Below are 24309 nucleotides of genomic sequence, written 5' to 3'. Positions count from 1 at the left end.
GTATAAGACGTATTACTAGTAAGTGTAAATAGCCTAACTTAATGTTGTAGTTAATAGGGGTAGAAAATAAGCTACTAGGCACTAGCAGTAAGTGCCGGCTAGTAACCTCTTTTATGCCTGTTACTAGTAAAGCTCTCTAAGCAGTACTTTTATATTTTAAAATCATTGCACTCTCTTTTTCCTATATGTCGACTTCGTAAGATGGCTGGAACTTTCTTACTCTCGCAGTCTTTAAAGGTACAGGCTCACATACCAGGCCACCGCTCGAGACCGGCGATGCAGTGCATGTGAAGTAGATGGACTCACTTGGCGCAAATAACAGACCTTGTCTCTGTGTGAACGCCCCAGATGGCTAAGTTCGAGTCAGCAAATGCCTGGTACGCGGCCATAGCTGAGGCGTTTGGCGTTCGTTAGTAGAGTTCTCATGTGGTTGCCCAGGTTTGTACATCGAAGTAGTTTCTTCTTGGCACTCCATTGGACCCGATGAATTATTCGATAATGGAATCGTGATGTTGATTGTTGGGAGAGGCCTCGTCCGCCAGATTCCCCGTTCGCGCCGTTGCCGTTGTCTGTTGCCACACAGTTGTCGGGCAATAGGACACAAAGCCGGCGCACAGGCTGCTGATATGCCTATTCCAGGCTCTATAGCGCTCCAGATAGCCAAGTTTGTAGTATCACCTGCGACAAGTGTATATCAGTATAGTCACGTTGCGGATTATTTCCCGTTTTGGATCACACATGCAGGCTGGGTGACTTACGAAGGAAGTTTTCCTCACTCAGTATGGATGGTATAGTGATCGCCCGAATGATAGTGGCTATACTTGCACTATTACAACGCAGACTAAGTCAATCATCACGGTTTTATCGGCGGCTTTCGAACGACGTAGACAGTAGATGCTGGTTGGTGTAGAACCTACATGGACGCAAACCCCAGTAAAATAATGACTAGGGCTTTGGTCTTCCGACGCATATGGAGCGACCAAACAATGAGCAACGGCAAAAGTCCGAATGTGCAGTCCGCAATGCAGTTCAATATCGCTGCCGTGAAAGTGGTCCCAAGCACGATGCTAATATTGAAGCAATGGCCAGGCGAGCGGGGGCTTTCGTCCCAGAATTTGCTAACAGGTCGACACTGGAAGACGACGAGAAATAAGTAGCCCATTCCGAAGAGAATTGTCAGGAAGAGGATGATTCGTAAAATCCAGATGTGCGTTGAAATGATGGCGATGCGTAGAAGAAGAATGCCAACACATACTTTCAAAAGGATGGTTGTTGTTATGTAGAGAAGTTCGGCGAAAAAAAAATACTAGTATGGCACAGTTAATATCGAGTTATAGTCATGTTGGAAGTAGAAGTCTTTGTATTTCTCGATATGTATCTTCTTGCATTCATGGGTCCTCGCTCGCACTAACCTGGAAAGCTATTCTTCTGTGCTCTGGAGATATTTCCGTTGCGTCACGACCCTGACCATGTACAACGCCCAATATTGACATGGTAAGATATGTCGTGTATATTGCTTGCACTAGGCAAAGGAGCTTGTCATCAAGCACAAATTCTTGTTTCAGAGCAATTTTCGAGTAGACTCGCAATGGGACCGCAATCCAGGTGAGAACCAAGAAGAAAATCGAGATGGCGAGGATCTGACGAGGCCGGCTTGGATCAATGTCGGTATCCATTGCGTCGCTCAATGGAGGCTATCACGATCGGTAATGCTACAGTGTAACCGGTATAATTGAGTACGACAGACAAAGCCAAGATGATAACGAGGTCTCAAGTGGAGAAGTATCCGGTTTGTATAGAATACGGCCGGTAGCAAGGGCACTCCGTGAAGTATTAGCTGTTATCTAGGCTGCCATAGCATGTGACTGACACTCGTACGAGGCTTGGTTGAATCTGGACAAAGAGAGGCAAGAAGTGTCCGCAAACGGCGCTCCTGCAAGACCACAATCTACAGCGACCCCGAATCGCAGACAGAAAAAGTGACCTGCTGGAAAATCTAATTAGCATAGGCATTCTGCCGTCAAGGACTCATAACACAAAAGCTAAAGGAAAGCTGCCAGCCCCAAGTCAAGTGCATATTGGGCATGAGATGAAGCGCACAACCAAGGGGTGCGGAAAAGAGCAAACCTCTGCATCTCGACCCCCTTGTCAACACAAGACCTTACCGCAACAAGATCGAACGAAATAGTTAAATTGATCTCAAAAGGTATTTGTGACTCAGAAATATAATTAAAACTACTCGGGGATTTTGAACCTTTCGGGCTACGGTGCTGTGAATGTCGAAAGTTGAAGCTGGTTGTAGAGGCTGCTGTAAGGACCTGGTTTGATATGGTTAGAGCTAGCGTTTTGGGCTGAGCCTCGAGCGTTCTTGTTCTCTCCGCAAATGGCTTAGTATGGTCCAGCAACACAGCCTGCGAGAAATGTAATTGGCGTAACCCGCCTGCGAGAATCCAATTACCGCAGCCCACGACGCCTGACATTTCTACAAAAAGACCAGGCAGAAAATCTAGATCTGAAGTTCTGAGACATTGGCCCACCCACTCGGCGTCGGTGGGCTGAGGGATAAGCAGCTATTAGATGATGGGTAGGATGCATGGACGACAGAAAAGTGGATAGGATCGTGGTGGCGGTGTGACAGAACAATTGGGTTACTGACTGTGATTTTCCTCGTCTGGACGGGCCTCTGCTGCTAGGCCTTCCACTTCATCCCTTTCTGTATAGGTTTTAACCCTAGGTCTAGTTTCCCTATCGTTCCAAAAATCTACTGGGACGCAGTAATCCAAACCTGGGTGTGTGTTGTTTTCCATTCCATCGTTACAGCCTATCTAGGGTTCCTGGATGAATACTACGTTAATCCTTTAAGCCCAGCAGAGCTCTAGGAAAGCTTTATTCGTCGGGGACTGCTTTCCCACGTTAATCTGAACTAATTGTAGTACCTGTAAAGAGGGCTGCTTCGGCTTACGTCTCTACTACGGCTAGACGAGAGTCTATAGGGATTAGACAACTTTGCTTAGGGTTAGAAACACCTACTATTGTACCCGCTTTTACCCCGCAATTCAATGAGTACATGACGAAACATCATTTGCACCTATGTTTTCTTCCCTACTGTCACCACTAAAATCATCTTTTTGTTCAATGCCGCGATGTCTTCTAGCGATTCTGGTGCCTCCAGGGCTTCTGTACGGAGCTGTACTGTGGTCGAGCTCCTTCCTGAAGACCTCGCCGTCGCTTGCACTGCCGACTATACGCCGGAGGGGTGCGATAACAGCACAGTCCGGCCCCACGAACCCCCGGCCGTTGAACGCGGGCGGCCGGGCACCTTCAGACCCTTTGACGTACCGGCCCGGGACCGAGGGATACGGGACCAACCGGCAGCCCCGCTTGGCCTATTCCTCCAGTATGTCCCCCGGGACCTTGTTGAGCAGTGGGCGCAATGGATGAAACGGCGCCGTTATCTAAGGAAGGCCCCCAGGCTAAACGGTTAAGAGTGTATAAGGCAATGATCGGTATGTTGGATAAAACTTGGATAACGTAGGTAACTTGGATAATTAGTACTTGTTGCTTAGTAATTCCTGCTAAGTGGAAGCTTGATTGCATGAAGTATCGCTGTAATCCCTGATGTTAAGGATGTTACTCACCGCCTGCCCTGTAAATAATAGGGTTTATTTCCCCTCAATGTTGACGTTATTATTGATTGCTTCTTCTTCTTGCTAACTTGTTATCGTGAAGTTGCAATGGCGAATTAGCAAAGCGAAGAAGGACTCTCTATTACAAGGAGGGTACTAAGCAACCATGCTTGCATCTATTAGCCTACAAAAGACCTTGTATCAGGGCAGAGCGGTGGAGTGACGTTTGATACGATGTTCAGCAACGCGCTCCCCTGCTTGCTTATTATAGTGCATCAACAGCGACAGGGCCTGGAGCATGCGTCCGATCGCCTCTCAAGACTAATACAGTACATACTAAGACGTGTTAGTCAAGACGTAATTGCTGATGTAAGCGGTAGGGATGGAAGGTGACAGAATCCTTGCATGCTTCTATGCGAGTTATAGACATAGCCTATCTAGAATGGTTTGACTGTACTTAAACAGGCCAGCCTGTTATTTCTACATAGTCCTGGCTCTAGAAGACTTATTAGGATAGCACTAGTCCACAAGCCTGTGGTGATTCCATCGACCTCTTAGTACAAATAAGACACTCTTTTCTGCTCACTTATACATGCATATTCCGCTAGCCACCCTAACTAACCGTCACAAAGCTAAATCTATTACGGCCCGCGGCGGATGGTCGAAAGAACCGGTCTAGAGCCCCATCCGTCCAAACAGCTGGGACCTCGCTTCTTTAGCCGAGACACGACCGCAAGCAGAGACAATAATCTAACAACACCTCATCAACTCTTTCATCTCTATGTTTAGGGCGCTCCATGACAGAGGTCCATGACAGGTCCAAGCTGCGCTGTTGTGGTCCAAGAGCTTGACCAAAGCCATCGAAAAAACAGTTAGAGCCCCACATTCTCCTCGATATCGCGCGGTATTCTTCAAGCAGGCGGCCGATCGGGAAGAGTTTCCCGCCTCAGTCATCCTGTCTCCCCGCTACCAGTTGCTATACATTGGTGACGACCCCGGAAAAAGCATGGCCCTGCTGTCATCCCATGACGGGAGTAGTTCCCTGAAAATCTAAGGCACCTCTTCTCGTTGAACGCTAGGCTTTGGATTCCTCCCACCCTCCCTCCCAAAGCATCTGACGCCAACCCGAAGACGGCGTACAATTCTTCTAGGGTATGAGCCGCTACTCAGTGTTCAAGCCGTAGTATCTATTTGAGAAGATCAGATGGACCTACGCGAGGCAGCGGAGGGTGGAAAGGTCCCGATTCTGTTCATGACAGCGACGCCACTTCTCTGCAGCTAAGAGAACAAAAGACCTAGGACAGATCATATTGGGAGAGTTAAACACAGATTGTCTTATAGCACCTCAACCCACTGCACTGGCTGCCTCTAATCCATGATTGCCTGAGTTTCGCTTCTTTTCTCCGTCGACCAATCTTGGCTGTCATTCCAGTCTGAAGAAGCCGTTGAGATTCCGAAAACACTCTACCATAGTATTCTTCAATGCGGCAGCCTCTCCGCTTCTAAAAACACGGATATTCCAACGGTATCAACCATGTCGACTACAGCGTCCACAGTGGCGACGCCCACTCCAACGGGCAGCAGAGCCCCTTCGCAAGGTGGCATTTTTGAGGGCCTTGACCCGTCCGTCTACAACCCCGCGGACCCAATCGTCATGTTCATCATTCAAGCCGTCATCGTGATCTCCCTGAGCAGACTACTGTACTGGCCTCTGAGCCTGATTCGACAACCGAGAGTTATAGCGGAAGTTGTCACCGTGAGTCTCAATGAAATTTCGTCAATTTTTGTCACCAAGTCATCGGACCCGTCCACGACATGAAATTCAATATAAATCTGACATGGAAAACTCAGGGAATTCTTCTCGGACCTTCTGTCTTCAGCCGCATCCCCGCATTTACTGCAGCCATCTTCCCCAAAGAGTCCATGGCACCTTTCCGACTTGTAGCCCAAATCGGTCTTGTTCTCTTCCTCTTTCTCGTTGGCCTCGAAATCGACCTATCATACCTCCTGCGAAACTGGAGAACGGCAATTTGCATCGCAACCCTGGACATGGCCATACCCTTCGGCATTGGTGTTGCCTTGGCCTATGGGTTATACAATGAGTTCCGCGATGACCCAGGTGTCACACCCATATCCTTTGGATTATTTGCACTCTTCATCGGCATAGCATTCGCAATCACAGCTTTCTCTGTGCTTTGCCGAATATTGACTTCCCTGAAGCTACTCAACACCGCCGTCGGAGTCATCGTGCTGACTTCCGGAGTCACCAACGACGTCGTCGGCTGGATCTTGCTTGCGCTGTGTGTCACTCTCGTCAATTCTGGCGCTGGAGTGACAACCTTATGGATCTTACTGGTCTCTTTTGGATACATTCTGTTGGTCGCCTACGTTGTCAGGCCTGCCTTCATGTGGGTGCTTCGTCGGACAAAGTGCTTGGAGCATGGTCCCTCGCAAGGGATAGTCTGCCTGACTCTAATCATGGTCCTGGCGTCCGCATCTTTCACAAAAATTATTGGTGTCCATGCCATCTTTGGAGCCTTCATGATCGGCCTTATTTGCCCCCACGATGGCGGTTTCGCCATCAAGCTGACGGAGAAGATTGAAGACCTAGTTTCGACCCTCTTCGTGCCTCTGTTCTTTGCCTGGTCCGGCATCAACACCAACTTAGGCTTGCTTGATACTGGAAAAGCCTGGGCATACCTTGTTGCCGTCATTTTCTTGGCGTTCTTTTCTAAGTTACTTGGAGGTAGTGTGGGTGCACGAATGAACGGCATGGTCTGGCGTGAATCCCTCACCATCGGCACTCTCATGTCCTGCAAGGGTCATGTTGAGCTGATCGTTTTGAACATCGGTCTGCAAGCTAAGATTATCAGCACAAGGATGTTCACTATTTTTGTGGTTATGGCGCTTGTGACGACTTTTACCACCACCCCTCTTGTCATGTGGCTTTACCCTCCGTCTTATCAACAGAGACTGGAGCTGTGGAGGAGGGGCAAAATCAATTGGGACGGCACCCCAACTCAGAAGGACGGCGTCGATAGCAAGGAAGATGACGATCAGAGAGAGCCTGCTAGCAAACTGCTAGTGTATCTTCGCATGGATGGTCTTTCTAGTCTTTTGTCCACCATATCCTTTTTCACCAGCGGCCAGGACACTGCCTTACCCCAAAGCTTGTCTCTCGAAAAGCCTTGTCACGGTGGAGAAAAAGGTCTCGTTAAGCATGCTGTGCAAATCCCAGAAGACGAATCACCTCCGCAGGAACTCCTTCGAATCCACGGCCTACGTCTGGTCGGGCTTAGCGAGCGCAACTCTTCAGCCATGAAGGTCTCGGAAATCGAAGGATCTGCTGGCCAGGATCCAGTCATCAAGGCGTTTGGTACATCAGCCATCAACACAACAAGAGATGTTGTCATCTCTGGTCAAATTACCGTTGTACCCGAAGACTCCTTCGCCGATACATTAGCCACACAGGCGACCAAGCTGAACAGCGACCTCATCGTCGTTCCATGGAGCGAGACTGGCACCATCTCCGAGATCCCTTCCTTCTACAGCGCAACCACGAAGGGAGTAGATCCTTTCGGCACCGGCGACTTCTCCAACCTCATGGCCAGCGTCTTTGACAAGGCAAAGCACATCTCGGCGGTGGCTACATATATTGATTCAACACTCCTCGGAAAAGCCGACAGCTCAGGCACAGGAGCCAAGAAGCCAAGGCACCTCTCCAGGCAGGTATCTGGCATCAACGTTTCCGACACACAGGATATTTTAACCGTCAGGTTCTTCTCCGCAGAAAAACGGGACAAGAAGTTGGTTCGCGTCCTCTATACGGGCGCCGCCGACGACATCTACGCCGTGAAACTCGGAATCCAGCTCGCACAGAACGAGAACCTCGAGGTCAACATCGTCGACGCCGCCGACGCCGATGACGAGACCAACATGCAGTTCCTACATATCACGTCCAACATCCATAGTTCCGTCGCCAGACGCATCACCTTCAACAAAGTTACATGTACTGTCACGAAGGATATCACTTCCTCAGCCATCGTTGCCGAGTATTTGGCTCTTCAAGCTGGAGAGAATAGGGATACCACATTTCTCCTCGGCCGTTCCGACGTATCTCGGAAAGTTGGCCACAGGACTGCAGGAGAGATGTTTATTGCCGATCCGCGGAAGACGCTTGGGTCTATCGCTCTTGGTGTCTTGATGGAAGTAAAGAGAATAGGCGTTGCCAACGTGAGCTTCTTGGTCGTACAGGCAAAGCATACCGTCATGGATGGTCAGGCGTTGCAACGCTGATCTAGTATCCGCTCGAGTGGTGAATGGTTGAATTAGGTGGCTTTGGCAGGAGCAAGACTCAATAAGACATCCCGTATTTTATTTTCAAGTTCTTTTTCACTCTCCAATGCAGACGATCCATTTCACCATTATCATTCCCCTTCTTTTCCTAGCACGAGAAGTGGGAATCTTGCAACAAATACCCATGTTCTTGATGAGGCTCCATAACTGCCTCTACATCATGAGTCTACCACCCGCCAGCCGAAGGGGATCAGAGTACCTATGGGTTATAGTCGACAGGCTGACGAAGGAAGTAGTAATCGAGGAGATACAGACCATGGAGACAGAGGCTTGTGCAGAGCGATCCCTGATGGCACACTATAGGTTCCATGGAATGCCGAAGACTATCGTCAGTGACCAGGGAAGCAACTGGACGAGTAGGTTCTGGAAGAGGTTCTGTGAACTAACGGGTACCCACCGGTTGCTCAGCACTGCTTTCCACAGCTGGATAATGCAGTGAAGTTATTCCACGAAAATTCGGGTAATTTCCACGACGTGACACTCAGCATGATGTATGTGGCGAAAGAACTGGACTTGCGCGGTTGCGACATTCTCAAACTCTGCCAAATGGGTCGTCGTCTGATCGAAGCTGCAAATTACCCTTCGCGTGGAGAATGACATTACAAGACGCTGGACAACTACGGGCTTTACAGTTACCATGCTTTTTGGTGCTTGGAGAAGCGCGGGAACATGGGTTTGGCTCTTTTCTACCTTCATGAATCTATGACGGTTACAGACCTAGCCGCGAACAGCACTGGTAATGAGCGCTTCAAGGATCACTACGCATCTAACGCATTATTCGGTCATCTGAGACTAATAGAAGAGCTAATGATGATTGATAGAGTTGAAGAGGCGGCAGAAATCAGAGCAGGCGCGATGGTGTCTCCATTTTTGCGCAAGGCGATGGAAAACAAACTCGGCAGGCAATTTTAGAAACCCAGGTGTAATTGTTGAATTAACTACAGCTTAAAACTTTTAGCCATTCTTTACTCTACGATCTGTGCTGCAAATGCTTATTTGCACCCTGATTTAAACAAGTTGATATTAGGAATACAAAATAACTAGTCTACTCTTAGGGTTGCCTTAATCTATGAATAGAGACCTTGGAGTGTGTGAGAGGCTACTTTACTGCTTAAGAATATAAACCTTGAGAGTGGTACGCCGCGTTCGACGAAGTTATAGCCCGGGTGCGCTGGCGGAGCCTGACAGATCCTTAAGAAGTGGTGTACGCCTGCCCAGGCATGATGGCCACTGTGGCGCTGAACGGAAACGAGCATCCCTTCATCCAGGTCCTGTCGGCCAAGGAAAACACGTCTGTGCGCCGACTCCAAGACCTCCCATTGTAGACTCCCGACTTCCCTCAGGTGGTAGCCCACAACAGCCTGGTCTGGACGAGCGACTTTATCGCAACGAGAACGGCCAGTGGTATGTCTTTGGGGAGAGGTTCAGAGCCTCTGGCTCTGACGAAGGTATCGATATGGGCCAGTGCCCCCTCGCGGCTGGACATCAAAGCCTTTCATGTTGACGACGCGGTTGCGATGCGAGGTTGCGCCCTATACAGCACGGCCAACAGTCAGGCTGGGCTTGGCCTGCGTTCTATGTGGAGAGACTATAAGGTGTGACTGATCAAGGGGGTTAACGTTCTCATGATTCTTAGAAGATGGACGGAAGCAGAAACGCATAAGATTATTAGTAAGAGCTACGTCTACAGCTGTATGTATGGCGAAGCTATAACTAATGATTTACAACAGCGACTGAGCCCTGTTACGAGTATCTGATGGTGAGGGTAGGCCTAGCGTTGTGCCCGGAAGTAGGATAAGTTGCATGCGACTTCTCTTTGAGGAAGGTACCATACCTAGAGCGGATTGGGAATCGAATTCGGTTATTGAATTAGGACTATGCTTAGTCGTACAGATAGGTTTCCCACAGCCCTAGTTTTAGAGCTAGATGCGCGGCGGCGCCTGGAGAGGACCCTATGCTGAACGTCTGGTAGACTGTGCGGCGTATAGCAGATGGCGGTGCTTCCTCTGCAGGAACGATGTCTGTTTTAGATTGAGAGGCTCCTAACCGGCCTGTGTGACTTATTCTGGCTTACACTTTTAGGTAAGACAACTGTCTACTACAGCGCAGTCCAGCTAGTATTAAAGTGCTGGTACAAAAGGAGATTATTTCTGCCTGATGGCTGAATACGCCTGTAGGTTTTTTCTGCGTTCAGACGGGTGACTTGCTGAATTCGCTAGCCACTGTATTAGAATCTAAGCTAAGCGGAATTTGTATATGTAATTTTAGGAGAATATTGCTTTTTAATTAATTCTATTTGCTAGAATAAGAGAGAACTATTCTAAGATGCCTGCAAACGGCGTGTGTATCTAAATCAAGATTCTTTAACAAATTTCTCTTTGTATAAAGAACTAGCCGGCCGAGGAGAGGCAATTCTTTGTTTAAGCCTTCTTAAATTTTATTTGCTGTTGCCTAGCCTTAACTTAAATCTAGGCCTTAAGTGGTTCAAACTTACAGCCACAAGTTTAACTTAGCTTTGTTGGCAATTTCCCAGTACACGTACGCAAGCATATATTAGAGCTGAACACAATATTTTATTATTGTTCTGATTTCTAATTAGCTAGAATGATTATGATCTTCTAAATAGGTGGTTTGAGATATGAATGGACGAGACTTTAAATTAAAAAGCTACAATACTAACGCTTGGAGTAAAATTCAAATATAAAAGAGCATCGTATAACCCCAAGATTTAATCTACCTAGAAACAAATCACTAGACCTTCTAAAATTCATACTTTCTATCAATCCTATTGCCAGCCAAATACGACCAAGTGGCAGGAAAAGACAATGCATTTATCTACTTTCTTTACTGCGCTTATCGCCGCGGCACCGCTTATCGTCAAGGCTTCTCCTTTCTCTCTTGTTGACGGAAACGAACACGGGCCACAGAATATCGGAGAAAGAGCCATATTCCCGAGGATTAAAACAAAAGTCTTTCTCAGTCTTCTGCCTAACGACGTCAAATTTACCGTCAATGAAATCAAGTTCAACAAGCCTGATGGCTCTCAAGCCTGGCGAGAAGGAGGCCCCAGCAAGGTCCCTTTCACAATCGCTACCAACGAGGTCAACGCAGCCATTGCAAAGAAATGGAGGGGAATCTATTTGGGCGAGCTCGCAATGCAGAAAGACAAAGCCGGCGAATGATCCTCTTTTCACATTACGTACACTATTAGTAGCCTCTCGTCGCAGGCTAAGGGTACCGCGGTTAAGGCTGTCAATGGCACGCTCACTGTCGGAAGCTCTACATGGGGTAGCATCAAACGGCCGGACCATTTCACCTACTTCTGGCAGCTCGGCGACTCTAGATGGGGAACCTGGACATCAGAGATAGGGGACTGGGCCTCTGCCGACGACACTTTCATTACGGTTGGCTATGTCCCCGAGACTCAGGACTATGCTTTCGGTCTTACTACCAACACCGACGCCATTACCAAATTCCTACAGAGTGTAGTCAGAGGCATTATCAGTATCCACATGATTGTTCTGTCTGCTGGAAGTAGTTCGCTAGGAACTGTGGCTTCGGTTGGAACTAAGGTTGCTCTTGCAGGAGCTAGCAAGCTTTCATAAGATGGTCTCATCATTTTCTTTAATTCTTTTATAATTTCATCATTTAAACAGGAAAGACAGGACATATATCTTGACTAGGGAGTTAGCAATATATTGTACAGCTTGAATAGCTTTATATGGCTTAAACTAAGTAAACGGCAAACAGGAAATCGGATATAGACAATATAGGCTAATAGAAAGCGACCGGGGTAGGCGAGTTTGTCGGATACGGCGCTCGGGTCGAGGCTCTTCGCGGCGAGCTTGATTCTCCTCACGAGGAACAACTGCTCCAATTTTCGGCTGGAGGTATGATCTCAGAAGAGCAACGATCGAAACGGCGGCGCGAAGCTAGAAAGGATTTTTACATCATCATCGACAAGATCCGTGCTAAGCCTGACTTTCAGAACTTCCTTCTCCCACCAACGCCTCAGGAACTGATCTCCGCTGCTTCGTCTGGTCCTATCATCGTCGTGAACACAAGCTATATTCGATGCGACGCGTTCCTAATTGATACCCACGCGATCTGGTTGCTACGTCTTCCTCGCCTGAAACTTTCGGACTTCGAGGGTGAAAGCTAAAGTTCTCTGGCTTTGCTGCAAAGTCTTTGGGACTGTGTTGCACAGCCTGCCTTGGATCAACTTGGCATTCTTGGTAATCCTCCGAACACACCAGTGAACCGGTGGCCCCATGTTTGGTAGATATTGACGGGCCCCCTGAGCCGGTTACTAATTCATGTCGCAGGGGTCACGAAGAGGGCTGCATCAAGACGGCGATTGACCGAATGGTCTCTTCATATAGCACGTCTATCATGGCTCTTGTGCATGCTCGACAGTTATCAAGCTATAAGAGCCGCCAGAGCCCCACCTCCGAGGCACTCCTCGTGTCCGTGCATACAATGCCTTCGCGTGCTGGCCTTGCGCCCGGCAAGCTGTTGTTTGCTGAAGATGAGATGCAGATTTTAAACAGCATCTTATCTTCTTCAATCTCAACAAGGAAAATGAGTCAGCCACACAAATCAGATGTTTTGAAGCACATCGAATCCTGCATTGCGTTTCATCTTGCCGGTCATGGTATCTCAGACCCTATACACCCTTCCAAGAGTTGCCTGCTTCCTGAAGATTGTGTTGGAAACCCTCTGAGGGTTGTTGATCTTACTTCCCTAAAGCTTTTTAAAAAGGCTCCTTGGCTTCCGTTTCTTTCTGCTTGTTCTACTGGAGAGAGCCAATCCAACGCCTTGCAAGACGAGTGTATCCATCTTGCCAGTGCTTGCCGACTAGCAGGATTTCCTCATGTTGTTGGATCGCTATAGATAATATATGATGAGTACTCATCTAAGGCGGCTGGGGAGGTCTACGAAACAATTCAAAATCTTTGGTGGACGGATAAATCTGTGGCTTTACGTGTTCACAATGCGTCAAGACTTCTGCGACGCATAACCGGGGGCGGAGGTTGGGTTAAAGAAGGATATGGTTCTTGAGCAGATGTCTCCATCCCTAGAGGCTTAGATTATGCTATGCGTAATGAAGGGAACCCGTCAGTATGGGCGGCATATGTTCATGTAGGACTAAAGTTATAGTAATCTCTACTGTAATAGAGACACACAGCCTTTTATCTTATAAGTTATTATGTCAACTATCTATCCTATGTTTATTAATATCTATTACAGATATATAGCTGCACTAGGTTAAAGGAGCACCTCTTTTCTTTACCCTGGATCTATAAAGTAGATGTGCGTCTTTAATATATATATTCTAAGCACTGTTATCCTTAACTTTATTGCTGCATAAACAGGTATTATTTAAGAAAACCTTGCACGCCAAGAGTAGTATTAATTCTACTTTAACCTATTAATATTTCTACAACTATCCTAATTACCTCCCCACGCACGGTTTGGGATGCCTGGGATAGGGATTTGCCTATTCCCTAACTGGTTTGAAAATAACATAGCTATAGCAATAAGGCCCCAGCTTTCTGCGTTGTCAGCCGCCCTAAATGCCCCTCTAAATAAGTCTTCTTCGCTTGGTGTTGTTCCCTGGTTGTGGTTGAAAACACCTCGAGCAAGTTTATAACAATCTACTGGGCCGTAGGCCCAGTCACTCATCATCCACCACTCATCAGTTCTGCCTGCTTGACTAAGGATCTTTAAAACTGGCCAGCCTACAAAGGTAGTATGCGAAAGTTCGTGCAGGATCGTTTGGCTTTTTGTCGATTTAAGGGAGGCTAGATTGACAACGTTATTGTCCTCAGGGTTCCCCCTAAACTGCTCTAGTCGTCGTCTGGTTGGTGCCTCATATGACTCTTTCTGCGAATCATTATCGAAAAAGGGCTCGCAGAAGGCCATAACAGCTTTAGGGTTCCTGTTCTCTTGCGATGGAGCCGGCTGATCTGTTGATGCTAAGGGCTGGTCGTCGTCATCAAAACTTTCGCAAAGATCGCTGTGGCATTCGATGTTGAAGTTGCCAGCCTCAAGGGACTGAGCCATGCGAGCAAAGAGCTCGCTAGCAGCTTGTTCGAAGTTTTTTCCCTGAAAAAAAGGGTGCTCTGGGGTTTGGAACGCCCAGAAATAGGGGTATGCGGTGAGGTAACGCGCTGCAAACGTAGCTGCTTGCTTGGCGAGGGCCATCTCTTCACGAAGAATAGCGACCTCTCTTTCGCTACATCCTTTAAAGTTCCCAAATTTGCGTGGTTCGAGTTTGCTCTGGGCATACCCAGTTTGAGAACAGAATAACAAACATTGGAGTAGGAAAAGAATCAGCATTATAAAAAGGGAAATAAAGAATGTGTACTAGCGAATTACGTCTTCTGCTTAGGGGGCTGATAATAAGTAACGAGGTTGCTAGTTGAAAATATACGCTCCTTGCTGTCTTTTGTGCAGCTGGCTTTTATAATGATGTCTTATCTTGTAGCTATCTATTTTCAACCTTTTGCATTATTTTGAAACTTTGGTTCCCCTTTTTCGGTATGTCCGTAATGAAATATCTATTGTTTATCATGCTTGTAGATTACTAGACTAATATAAGAAACATAGGCCATTCGGTAAATGATTAGTGATGCTGGATGAGCAGGACAGAGAACTCTGCTGGCTGGGCCCTCCTAGACATTGCAACTAGCATTACACATGCAATAAATAGCTGCAAGGTACAGCTGTCTTCATGCCTGTACATCAATAGACAAAATAAGAAATACAAGTCATTCTGTAAATGATTAGTGATCCTAAATAAGCAGGACAAGAAACTCTACTAGCTGGGCTCTCCTGGATACTGCAACTAGGATCACACATGCAATGAATGTGTTACAGGCTGGGTTCGCACAGAGTGGTAGGTTCACTGATGGGCAGGTAGGGGTCAGTTGGTTGTGTTATTTCGACCCGCTCCCCCTATGCCGGTGGGAGGTGTGCTCGCCTTTCCCACGCAACGTTCCCTTCGCGGGTAAATGATCCTCCAGCCCCGTTCGTTGAGGAACTAGTGGGCCACCAGTGCCCTTCCGGTGACCCCTACATACGGCCTGTGTCTCCTGTTCTGCACCCTATTGCCTTAGTATTACGACCCGACCGTCCGGCCCTGACAGAATGGCTGCAAGGTACACCTATCTAGGCCTACTATGAAAGCTGCAACGCTGAGAATGGGGCGGCCAGGGGGATGTAACATGATTTAAGTCAATAGCAAGCCAGACATGTAGCTTTTCCCCTTCTAATCCTTACCTAAGGATACCTGCAGTTGTCGCTATGGTTGATTGCAAATGGAGTTAACTACCAGCTAGTATATCCTTACGTACTTCTAGGCTGAAGAAACTGTTGCTATCTTTAGTGCTAGTCTGGTTAGTCTGCTAACTGCCTACGCAGCTAATCTTTGCAGTGCTTCCAGGGTTTACATTGTCGACTGTACGATGGTATCCAGCGAAAGTAAAAGCTCCCTGCTAGGTATTTTCTGTCCACTCCTATACTTACCCCCCTTTAAGTTTAGGTTTTGCTGATATCTGCAGTACTTCTAGCAGCCTACTAGCCTAGGAGTACGTTTCTCCTTGCAGTATTGTTCTAGAAAAGATAGTTGCAGTTTCCACTAAACAAAATAGGCTACCTGCTTGTAAGATGTTACTAGATGAAATAAACAACTCTCCTACAATGTCCCTAAAAGGTCCGGTTCTAGCACAGTATTCTCCTAGAACATTCAGCCCCATCTCCATTATAGGTCATCAGCGATCAAGACTAGTTACAATAGCGTTCTGCTATTTATTTCACTGTCTGGTAGTTTGTTTGGGATTACGTCTACTTTTAATCCTAGCAAATCTATTCTCGAACCCAGCATCCTGAAAAGCCAACTCTTACGAGTGTCGGTTCGGTCCGATTTGAACCATACATGTCCTTTAGAAACTCAGCACAATGCTCTGTGTGGAATGAATTCACAATCACCCCGTCAAACGCAGTGCGGTCCTCAAACAATGTCCAGAATTGCTTTTTCCAAAGCATAGAGCAGTGGTTCAAGTGGTCTCGAATGGAAGTGTAGTAGACCTCTTGATCGCCCATGGCTTCTGGGGCGATGCTCTGAGTTAAGGCTTTGCTGCATAATGGCCATGAGTATCTCCCCTCATTTTCTAAAGGATATGCTACTCACTCCTCAAATGCAGTCCAGCTATCGTCATCCTGGTATTCCGTCTCAAACTCTTGGTCGAAGCATTGAGAAGGAACCCAGTAGTTCAATAGAGTAGCGTACCTGCACCCACTTTTCTTCGCCTCGGCTATCGATGAACCGCATGAGATGTACTTGGCGTTTGATGTGATGTTATGAGATGCGGGAAGATAGTCACTCTGTGTTAGGCTCTTGCCACCGTGATTTTTTACCTCCGGAAAGTTTCCCATGGTGCTGTTAGGTTGATTTGACGCCAGAAGGTAGAACAAGCCAGCCCAGATCAACGAAGTCGCAAGAAATACAAGAGCGTCTCTCAAGAGCTTGCTTTTTCGTGACACCTTTGCCGATGGTTCACAGCAAGGACCGCAATGTTCGGCCTCACTATTTCCCAGGGAATTTCGTACATTGAGATGATCCCAAAAGCCCAGAAAAGGTTGTTGGTCTTCCGGTTCTAACGCCATATTGTTGCTTAAGGATTTTTCTCTTCGTATTGAAAGGACTTCTAACCTTGACAAGAGGTGTGTTCATAAAAGCAATCAGAATTGTCGAAAGATCACTTGGCTTCAACGAGATGGATTTCCTGAGGTGCTCTACGCTCTTATCAATTTTCTTCTGCCACGTCCCCACATAGCCACGCTCGTTTCAGAAACACGTCAATGACCGATGCTCGTCCCGTGTTGAAGCCACACAAAAGGCTTATTCAGTGGTGAAGTCAGCGCTTGGACGGATGCGAAACGGAATGGAGACGCGGCCCGTGATGTAAACAGCTTAGGGTTACTTAGAACTATGTAGGTAGCCAGGTTTCGACGTGATTCGAAATGAAGAGCAAGCTTTTACACTTGCTGTTATTCTTGCCAGTCGCAGCCTGTAGCCGAGCTCTGCGTAAGGGTCTAATTCCATTTTAATGTGCTTTACGCAATAGATTCATATCCAGCCCGCGAGTTATGGGCAGCACGGTTTGAAAACAGCCAATAGATAACCATGCCAACAATCGGGAATAGGAACACGACAAGACACCAGAGCACCTTGTGGCTAACGGGGCGGTCGGACTTGAGAACCTCGACTGGGCGCGGAGAGTGGTTAGCACGAGGAATTTGGCAAGGGGGAGGAACATACTGAAGACAATAATGTCCAACACGAGCACAACGAAGCCAAGAATACCGCCACCAGTACCATACTGCCAGGTGTTGCCGTATGCTGTAGCCGCCACCGTGGGATCAGAAGCAGGTGCTGCAACAGCCAGCATAGCGAAGCATAGCTGCAGTAGGAAGTTTGTTACTAGTGCGTTCTGCGTCATGATGCCGTCGTGCTGATGATTTTGTGTAGTTGAAATATGTTGAGCGTATGCAACGGCGAGTATTTAGGATGGTCGTCAAGAGTAGTGGTGTCATTACGACGACCGACAGGAGAAGCCGGGAGGCGGGCAGGATTAATACTGGCGACGCTGTGATTGAGGTGACGTCAGTTTATTGTGTCGTCTGACCCATGCTTCCTGTGCGCTATGCCTAGAAGGGTTAATCGAGATCCTTCGGGCAGCTAAGCCAGCGAAGCGCTGTGCTGACCTATTGACCGGTGACGGGCTACTTGTGGACAAAGCCCCGATGACCTTTTGTCCGTTGAGTCTTTTGACATTGCGTTTCTCAATCCGCATCGTAAGACACGGCAACGATGCTGCAGATCGTTTTCTGGTACCAACCTTTTGTTACCAATTTGAATCAGAGCCAGCTAGCTTAGAAGGATGCTCTTCAGGTGACTTCCAAGGCGCCATAGTCGCGCTGGTTCTAATGTAGATTACTGCAAAACACCTTCGGGCCAGGACGGCTTTCGACTCTGCACCCGGTAACTGGAAGGATGACAAGCCACCTCTCCCGACTATTTGCGCACCTGCCCTAAGAAAAAGTTTTCGGGGCCTGGGGTATTGCCAACTACTTTTACGCCAGCAGCCTAGTACGTATGGGTGGAGGATGTTGAATAGGGAGGATACAGGTCTCGGGCGGCGAATCCTGACTTGACGTGGGGGAAGGGGTTCTGAGGCATGACCCAGCTGCATACCAATGTGTCATACGAGATCAAACGGTCTATAAGCAAATGTTTTCTTAAAGGTGGAACATTGACATTACATGATACATTATCTATCAACAACTGACGACGCTCTTCTTCCCCTACATTAATTAGGCAATCGCCTTTCTAAGGGTGTCCATGAACTTCCATACATCTTGGAATGTACAGTACAGCGGTACTGGCGCGACACGGATGACTCCCGGTTTCCGTTTGTCACAAACAATTCCAGCCTCTACGAACCACTCTGTAACACGCTCCAACAGACCATCCTTCAAGAGTACACTCAACTGAGCGCCGCGTTCATTTGCATTCCTTGGAGTCAGCACTCGAAATGGTGGCTCGTCTCCGGCTTCTGTTGCCAAGATGGTGTCAAGCAAGTGCTCTGCGTACGCGGTTAGAACGAGGGACTTCGTTCTCAACTCGGTCATGTTCGTCTTGCTGAAAACCGACAAAGCGCCTGAAAGCGATGCCAGGTCAATTGCTGAAGGGTTTGAGACTTGGAAGCCGCCAGCCCCAACGGTAGGGAGAAAGTTGTTGTCCATGTTGAAACGCACAGACTTGTCGCCTCCATACCAGCCAGTGAGCCTGTGCCGGAACTTTGGTTTCCCTTCGCTGGTGTCGACCTTTCCGTGCCGTTCGTGCACAAACGCTCCGGCCATGGATCCCGGTCCTGCGTTTTGGTACTTGTAGGTGCACCACGCGGCAAAGTCGACGTTCCAGTCATGGAGCTTCAACTCAACGTTTCCGGCAGCGTGAGCAAGATCCCAGCCAACGACTATGCCCTTGGATTGCGCATACTCAGTGATGCGAGGCATGTCGAAGAGTTGTCCGCTATAGTATTGGATTCCCGGGAGCAGGATCAGGGCTGTTTCTTCCGCGTGCTCATCAATAGTCTTCAAGATCAAATCCGTAGAGATGTAGAAGTTTTCGTCGGGTTGGATCTGGACCATAGACTTGGCTGGGTCCAAGCCGTGCCATTGAATCTGCGACTCGATGGCGTACTTCTCACGTTAGCAAAAGATCCACACGGATGCCGCAGCTGTCAAAACTCACATGGTCACTTGGAAAAGGCCTCCATTCCAAAATGATTTTGTGCTTCTTTTCTGTCGGCCGGTAGAAGCTGGCCATCAAGAAATGCAAGTTGGCAGTCAAGGTGTTCATCATAACAACCTCCTCGGGCAAGGCGCCAACAATGTGCGCACTCTTTTTGGCGACATCCTCAGCCATATCTTGCCAGCAAACCAGTGGCGAGTTGTCAAGTCCTTGAAAGTGGCCATTGACACCAATCGAAGCCCATGTCTCCAGTTGAGCGTGGATGTACTCTTTCACCGCTTTGGGCGGAACTCCAAGTGAGTTTCCGCAAAAGTAGACTGAGGGCGTTTCGTCGTCCTCTAGCGAGCCATTGGCGCCATTGGTACCGTTGACGCCGTTGGCGTGGCCATTGAGGTTTTGTTTATCTTTCTCACCAGTCAGCGAACGTTGAAATGCGCAAAAGAGGATGAATATGCCTGGTGTGGCAATTCTTGTGAAAAGCTTACCAGGGAGCGTGCCGTTCAGAGACTTCTTCTTCAAAGAACCCTTCGTTGGAATGATGAACTCGTCGCGGAGGTGTCCGAGACTATCCTGGGCGTCAAGTTGCTGGGCAAACTCCAAGGTATTCGCGTTTGCGGGAAACTTAGCCGTGCGGCCGGATCGGATTTGTTCTGCGAAGGCGGTGAACTCCATTTTGAATCGTACGAGAAATAACCCTCAGAGCGTGATTGATGAATCGGTAATCCTCAACTATTGCACAATGATCTGAAGAGCCTGGGCATTTCTTTCGTCTTTGTACCCGACGCCTCCTCTCCGGGCTGGAGATAGCGTGCATCACCATTCCATTCGCGGCCCCACCAGCATCCGTGATCCGCTTCCGTCTAAGCCTTAGCGCTTCCGCATGTAGCCGCAGCCGATCGACGGCTTTCGGCTTGGCCCACGTGCATTGCGGAACAACAAGAGATCTCTCGGACAGAGTCAGCGGGTGACGCGGAAGAATGGAATTGTGACGGGCTTGGTGAGAAGTACTTCTTCATCTCTAAGTATCCTGACTCGCCTGGTTTCATCTTTGACTTACCCATCGATTCAAATCTTTTATTGAAGCTTTTGTCACACTTCCAAAGCATCGTTCAGTTATTTTTGCTCTGGTTTGTTTTTACAACGCTAAATTCCGCCCCAATGTCGCCCCACGCTCTACCTATATCCGCCGAACTGGCGCAGCCCGATGTCTTTCCATTGAGGAAATATGCCATCACCCCAAACGGTTTCCTTCCCGCCGACGCACCCCTCAAAGAACTTCCCGATCCATACTTCGCACCATGGGAAAAGATTATCCAACATCTTCCAGAGCTTCTCAAAGCTGGAAGATTGCGGAGGGACGTGGATGCTCTTCCTGTACTGTCGGCGGACAAGCTACAGGATGAAGCGGAATGGCGACGGGCGTATGTCATCCTGGTTTTTCTAACGCATGCCTATGTCTGGGGAGGAGAAAAGGCCGAAGAGGTAAGAGGCAAATCACTTCCAGACCGAAAACTTCACTTACTCACATCCCGTACAGGTCTTGCCGCCAGCCATATCAGTACCCCTTCTCCGCGTTTCACAACACCTCGAAGTTCCCCCCGTTGCAACATACGCTGGCCTGAACCTGTGGAATTTCTTGTCAACCACCGATGATTTTACCGACTTGGAGTCGTTAGAGTCCCTTCACACCTTCACTGGGACCAAAGATGAGGCTTGGTTCTACCTTGTTTCGGTAGCCATGGAGGCGCAGGGTGCTCGCATCATCACTGATATGCTCAACGCGTTAGAATCCATCAAGAGCAGAGACTACGGTACTATCACACGCGCACTTGACGATTTGTCTGCCAACATTCGAAAGATCGGGGCGCTTCTGGAGCGTATGTACGAACATTGCGACCCAATGGTTTTCTTCTATGAGATCCGTCCGTTTCTAGCGGGCAGCAAGAATATGGCTGCCGCTGGTCTCCCCAACGGAATTTTCTACGACGAGGGCAATGGTCGCGGCAGCTGGCAGCAACTTCGTGGGGGCAGTAACGGCCAAAGTTCCCTCATCCAATTCCTCGACATTGTGTTGGGTGTCGAGCACACATCGGAAGGAAACAGCAATCCGCACGCCAGCAAAAGTGCGCCTAGTCCGGCAAAAGCGCCAGCCTTTCACGAAGAAGTCCGCAGCTACATGCCAGGTCCGCACAAGCGCTTCCTCGAGCATGTTTCTCGCATGGGTAGCATTCGCGAGTTTGCCAGATTGCCGAGTTCTACAGCGGAGCAGGACAGGTTCCGGGAGGCATATCAAGTTGCGACCAGGACCATGACAGAGTTCAGGAACAAACACTTGCAGATTGTCACCCGCTACATCGTTCTTCCATCAAAGAAGTCGTATGGCGGCGCCAAGGTTGACTTGGCGAGCACGTCTGCTGTCAAGGACGAGCAGCTCACTGGCACGGGAGGCACAGCATTGATGCCGTTCCTGAAGCAGACCAGGGATGAGACCTTGCAGGCAGGTCAGTTTGGGAGAGACACACGGAACTGAAGATCCGATGCTACGATTCATGATATCCATAGAGCCCGTCGATGTCATATCATTGACATGGCAAGTTTAGACGAATACCAACTAATGCAGGGGAGTTGACCAATTGCCTTCCGGGGGTAACCTCGCTGTTCCATACACATGAAAGCGGCTCCACTAATGGGGAAAGTTGCATCCGCATTGCTTATCCGTTCACGGAACAGCCTCTCGGATCTCGGATCGTTCGCATCTACTAGTCTCAGTCAAGAATTGGCGCCGCTTGGCTTCGGGGTTGTGACATGCACCACCTGCGCCTGCCTGTGGTATGCAGAATAGTGTGGCAGTAAGCTTGCCAGCGGGAATGACCATTAGTACTGTTGTTTTGTAGTCAATGGCACCGCACACCGACCAGTCAGTACTAAGTCTGTAGCATAGCTCTTATGCGCTGCACTGTGGTACTACAAGAATCGAATTTACAGGATGCAATGATGAAAGGGAACCCATGGCTGCGTAAGGATTCTGGAGTAACCAGGACGATTGTTGCCTTTCCCGCACTCTCGGGGTTCATCATTTAAGTGAATCATGAGTGAGAACCCCACGGCGTGAGAATCCCATCACGACAGCATCTGTGACAGATACCAGACATTCGTCTACCTGGAGTAAGGTAGACTTGCAAGACGTTACAACGTATTTTCCTTCGGCTAATTAGGGGATTCCGACCTTAGTTCTCATTCCGATACTCCGTCCCACAGTCACCAAGCTTTGAGAATAATCGCCGTGTTTTTCCACGGCTGATGCCCAGCGCCAGGGCCTCGATTCTGTCCAAGTCCCATGCATTCAACGTAAACCCGAATGTAGCGAGATTATCGTCAACATGACTGGATACTCCCAGACGAGTACCGACAATGAGGGCGCCGACAGAAGGTTGTTGGAGGATCCAACGAGTCGCAATATTGGTTAGGGTAACGCGGTGCTCGTCAGCTATGGCGGAGAGTTCGTATAACAAACTCTGGAAATCCTGCCACGTTCCCCAACTCATGATCATGTCATGGTACTGAAGACCTTGTCAGTCTAGCTCCTGTGTCCTACGGACCTACGGACTAAAATAGGCGACGCTGTCTCCTCACCTTGCGCTGTGACGGTGTCAACTGTAGTGTTTCTGAGTAAATGTCTGGTGCAGCTTGGCCAAGCCATTTTGCAGACAAAAGCCCTCCGCACTATTGAGGTCAGCAAGAGATTGTTCTTTTGATCAACACACTGCTTACGAGCGAGCCATAGGTAAGTAGCTTTAATCCGTATTTTGCGCAGACATTAACCATGAGTTGAAGTGGACGCGAGTCAATGAGAGAAAACTAGAATCGGCTCAGTCGTCTTTGCTGAGAAATTTGGTGACACAGGCAAGATGTTACCTGGACTTGGTTGGAAACAATCCCAACAGAGCCTGTCTTGGCTATGAGGTATTCACAAACTTCAACCGTGTGCTCGGAGTCAAAATTACACAGCCCAATGGTTGATACTAGGTCAGGGTAAATTGCAGTTAAGCGGACCAGTTCCAACAGAATGTTAAGATAGTCTTTGCACGAGTACTGGAAACAGATCCTGTTAGTACGCATCTTGTATATACACAACGAACCCACCATCAACACAAGGTCAACAACAATGAGAACTTACATCATACCAATCGAACTGCAGTAGTTCGACGCGACCGCCCAGTCTTCGATATCGCTCCTTGACTTTTTCGAGTACAAACAGGGAGGTCAAAGGCTTAGCTGGCGGCGTAAAAACACACCATTTTGTGGCAGCAAGAACCTGAGACCGAACACTAGGCGATAAGCGGTTCCTAAAGTTTGCGTAGACCAGCTCGGCATCGCCCTATCAAGACTGTTAGTCGCTCAGTGGGCCCCACCGTTGCATGGTGTTGGACAAACATAGTGATCTGCCATGTCCGCGGCGGTAAACCCGGATTGTACAAGTCGAATGAGCTCCTCCTCTTGTCTCTTGTCACTTCCGCTGCCCCATGAGGACGAAGACAACTGCCAAAGTCCATTCAAAAGCCTCGGAAACTGATACGGTCCTAAAGCAAAAGTTTCAAAATGTGACTGAGTGTTGATGTTCAGTATCATGAGCGTTTTTGTACGCGACTTTGCAGGCGGGGGTGCCAATTCTGGGAAAATTGCTTTGAAAACATCATTGACTTGGCGTTCTCCTCGTCTGAATGGGTACTCGAAGTTTTCGGAGTCTCCTTTATCGTGGACACGTTTGTAGTGTCCCAGCTCCTTGATCAAGTTTATCAATCGTCTCTCTAGATCCGGTTGGGGATCTGGCTTTGTTTCTTTGAGGGCTTGGACAGCCTGCACAATGTCGCCATCGATAATCTGCAATGCCGACCTCAAATCACTTGACAACCTTGTATGCTGATCATTGACCCTGGTCATGGCCCGTATGACTTGAGATAGACTTCTTAATGTTAACACTTCTCGACAAGGGGTTGTCTGACC

At 48.4% G+C, this 24309-nt stretch overlaps 11 protein-coding genes across 11 annotated transcripts; 5 read left to right on the top strand and 6 right to left on the bottom strand.

Moving 5' to 3' along the window:
• Positions 1-352: 352 nt before the first annotated feature.
• On the bottom strand, positions 353-1676 carry CDEST_11841 (uncharacterized protein; the record flags this gene model as incomplete). Its single annotated transcript, XM_062927997.1, has 4 exons — positions 353-678; positions 759-826; positions 918-1306; positions 1413-1676. 4 exons carry the CDS (start codon positions 1674-1676, stop codon positions 353-355), a joined length of 1047 nt encoding a protein of 348 aa, XP_062784048.1.
• A 2481-nt stretch (positions 1677-4157) lies between these two features.
• CDEST_11840 (Putative cation/H+ exchanger, sodium/solute symporter superfamily) lies at positions 4158-7922 on the top strand (the record flags this gene model as incomplete). Its single annotated transcript, XM_062927996.1, has 2 exons — positions 4158-5382; positions 5478-7922. Exons 1-2 carry the CDS (start codon positions 5161-5163, stop codon positions 7920-7922), a joined length of 2667 nt encoding a protein of 888 aa, XP_062784047.1. The 5' UTR covers positions 4158-5160.
• Positions 7923-10807: 2885 nt separating this feature from the next.
• Positions 10808-11587, top strand: CDEST_11839 (uncharacterized protein; the record flags this gene model as incomplete). Its single annotated transcript, XM_062927995.1, has 2 exons — positions 10808-11083; positions 11210-11587. 2 exons carry the CDS (start codon positions 10808-10810, stop codon positions 11585-11587), a joined length of 654 nt encoding a protein of 217 aa, XP_062784046.1.
• A 287-nt stretch (positions 11588-11874) lies between these two features.
• CDEST_11838 (uncharacterized protein) lies at positions 11875-12144 on the top strand (the record flags this gene model as incomplete). The annotated part of the gene is made up of 1 exon (XM_062927994.1): positions 11875-12144. One exon carries the CDS (start codon positions 11875-11877, stop codon positions 12142-12144), a length of 270 nt encoding a protein of 89 aa, XP_062784045.1.
• Positions 12145-12347: 203 nt separating this feature from the next.
• CDEST_11837 (Putative CHAT domain-containing protein) lies at positions 12348-12875 on the top strand (the record flags this gene model as incomplete). The annotated part of the gene is made up of 1 exon (XM_062927993.1): positions 12348-12875. One exon carries the CDS (start codon positions 12348-12350, stop codon positions 12873-12875), a length of 528 nt encoding a protein of 175 aa, XP_062784044.1.
• A 558-nt stretch (positions 12876-13433) lies between these two features.
• CDEST_11836 (Putative metallopeptidase, catalytic domain superfamily) lies at positions 13434-14324 on the bottom strand (the record flags this gene model as incomplete). Its single annotated transcript, XM_062927992.1, has 1 exon — positions 13434-14324. The coding sequence occupies one exon, from the start codon at positions 14322-14324 to the stop codon at positions 13434-13436; it is 891 nt and encodes a 296-aa protein (XP_062784043.1).
• Positions 14325-15851: 1527 nt separating this feature from the next.
• On the bottom strand, positions 15852-16652 carry CDEST_11835 (uncharacterized protein; the record flags this gene model as incomplete). The annotated part of the gene is made up of 2 exons (XM_062927991.1): positions 15852-16122; positions 16177-16652. The coding sequence occupies 2 exons, from the start codon at positions 16650-16652 to the stop codon at positions 15852-15854; spliced, it is 747 nt and encodes a 248-aa protein (XP_062784042.1).
• A 292-nt stretch (positions 16653-16944) lies between these two features.
• On the bottom strand, positions 16945-17575 carry CDEST_11834 (Putative cardiolipin synthase). Its single transcript, XM_062927990.1, has 2 exons — positions 17308-17575; positions 16945-17254 (listed from the first exon to the last, which is right to left on the bottom strand). Exons 1-2 carry the CDS (start codon positions 17486-17488, stop codon positions 17103-17105), a joined length of 333 nt encoding a protein of 110 aa, XP_062784041.1. The 5' UTR covers positions 17489-17575; the 3' UTR covers positions 16945-17102.
• A 258-nt stretch (positions 17576-17833) lies between these two features.
• CDEST_11833 (Putative aminotransferase class V domain, kynureninase, pyridoxal phosphate-dependent transferase) lies at positions 17834-20063 on the bottom strand. The gene is made up of 3 exons (XM_062927989.1): positions 19791-20063; positions 19306-19709; positions 17834-19253 (listed from the first exon to the last, which is right to left on the bottom strand). The coding sequence occupies exons 1-3, from the start codon at positions 19975-19977 to the stop codon at positions 18363-18365; spliced, it is 1482 nt and encodes a 493-aa protein (XP_062784040.1). The 5' UTR covers positions 19978-20063; the 3' UTR covers positions 17834-18362.
• A 288-nt stretch (positions 20064-20351) lies between these two features.
• On the top strand, positions 20352-21901 carry CDEST_11832 (Putative indoleamine 2,3-dioxygenase). Its single transcript, XM_062927988.1, has 2 exons — positions 20352-20787; positions 20843-21901. The coding sequence occupies exons 1-2, from the start codon at positions 20464-20466 to the stop codon at positions 21833-21835; spliced, it is 1317 nt and encodes a 438-aa protein (XP_062784039.1). The 5' UTR covers positions 20352-20463; the 3' UTR covers positions 21836-21901.
• Positions 21902-22463: 562 nt separating this feature from the next.
• Positions 22464-24308, bottom strand: CDEST_11831 (Putative NADP-dependent oxidoreductase domain-containing protein). The gene is made up of 6 exons (XM_062927987.1): positions 23740-24308; positions 23483-23683; positions 23221-23397; positions 23077-23163; positions 22939-23028; positions 22464-22865 (listed from the first exon to the last, which is right to left on the bottom strand). The coding sequence occupies exons 1-6, from the start codon at positions 24244-24246 to the stop codon at positions 22533-22535; spliced, it is 1395 nt and encodes a 464-aa protein (XP_062784038.1). The 5' UTR covers positions 24247-24308; the 3' UTR covers positions 22464-22532.
• Position 24309: the final 1 nt, after the last annotated feature.

This window comes from Colletotrichum destructivum, chromosome 7 (genome assembly GCF_034447905.1).
Source record: "Colletotrichum destructivum chromosome 7, complete sequence".
Lineage (NCBI taxonomy): Eukaryota > Fungi > Ascomycota > Sordariomycetes > Glomerellales > Glomerellaceae > Colletotrichum > Colletotrichum destructivum.
The sequence above is the reverse complement of the archived record's forward strand: the minus strand, read 5'-3'. Positions and strand labels throughout refer to the sequence as shown.

Bases quoted from the DNA above. Each gene is read 5' to 3' on its own strand.
- CDEST_11834 (XM_062927990.1), bottom strand. From the start codon at position 17,488: ATGACGCAGAACGCACTAGTAACAAACTTCCTACTGCAGCTATGCTTC. The intron at 17,255-17,307 runs GTATGTTCCTCC...CTCCGCGCCCAG, and splicing joins GTTGGACATTATTGTCTTCA to TCGAGGTTCTCAAGTCCGAC.
- CDEST_11833 (XM_062927989.1), bottom strand. From the start codon at position 19,977: ATGGAGTTCACCGCCTTCGCAGAACAAATCCGATCCGGCCGCACGGCT. The intron at 19,710-19,790 runs GTAAGCTTTTCA...CTGGTGAGAAAG, and splicing joins TCTGAACGGCACGCTCCCTG to ATAAACAAAACCTCAATGGC. The intron at 19,254-19,305 runs GTGAGTTTTGAC...TAACGTGAGAAG, and splicing joins GGCCTTTTCCAAGTGACCAT to TACGCCATCGAGTCGCAGAT.
- CDEST_11832 (XM_062927988.1), top strand. From the start codon at position 20,464: ATGTCGCCCCACGCTCTACCTATATCCGCCGAACTGGCGCAGCCCGAT. The intron at 20,788-20,842 runs GTAAGAGGCAAA...CATCCCGTACAG, and splicing joins GAGGAGAAAAGGCCGAAGAG to GTCTTGCCGCCAGCCATATC.
- CDEST_11831 (XM_062927987.1), bottom strand. From the start codon at position 24,246: ATGACCAGGGTCAATGATCAGCATACAAGGTTGTCAAGTGATTTGAGG. The intron at 23,684-23,739 runs GTTTGTCCAACA...CAGTCTTGATAG, and splicing joins CGGACATGGCAGATCACTAT to GGCGATGCCGAGCTGGTCTA. The intron at 23,398-23,482 runs GTAAGTTCTCAT...ATCTGTTTCCAG, and splicing joins TGCAGTTCGATTGGTATGAT to TACTCGTGCAAAGACTATCT.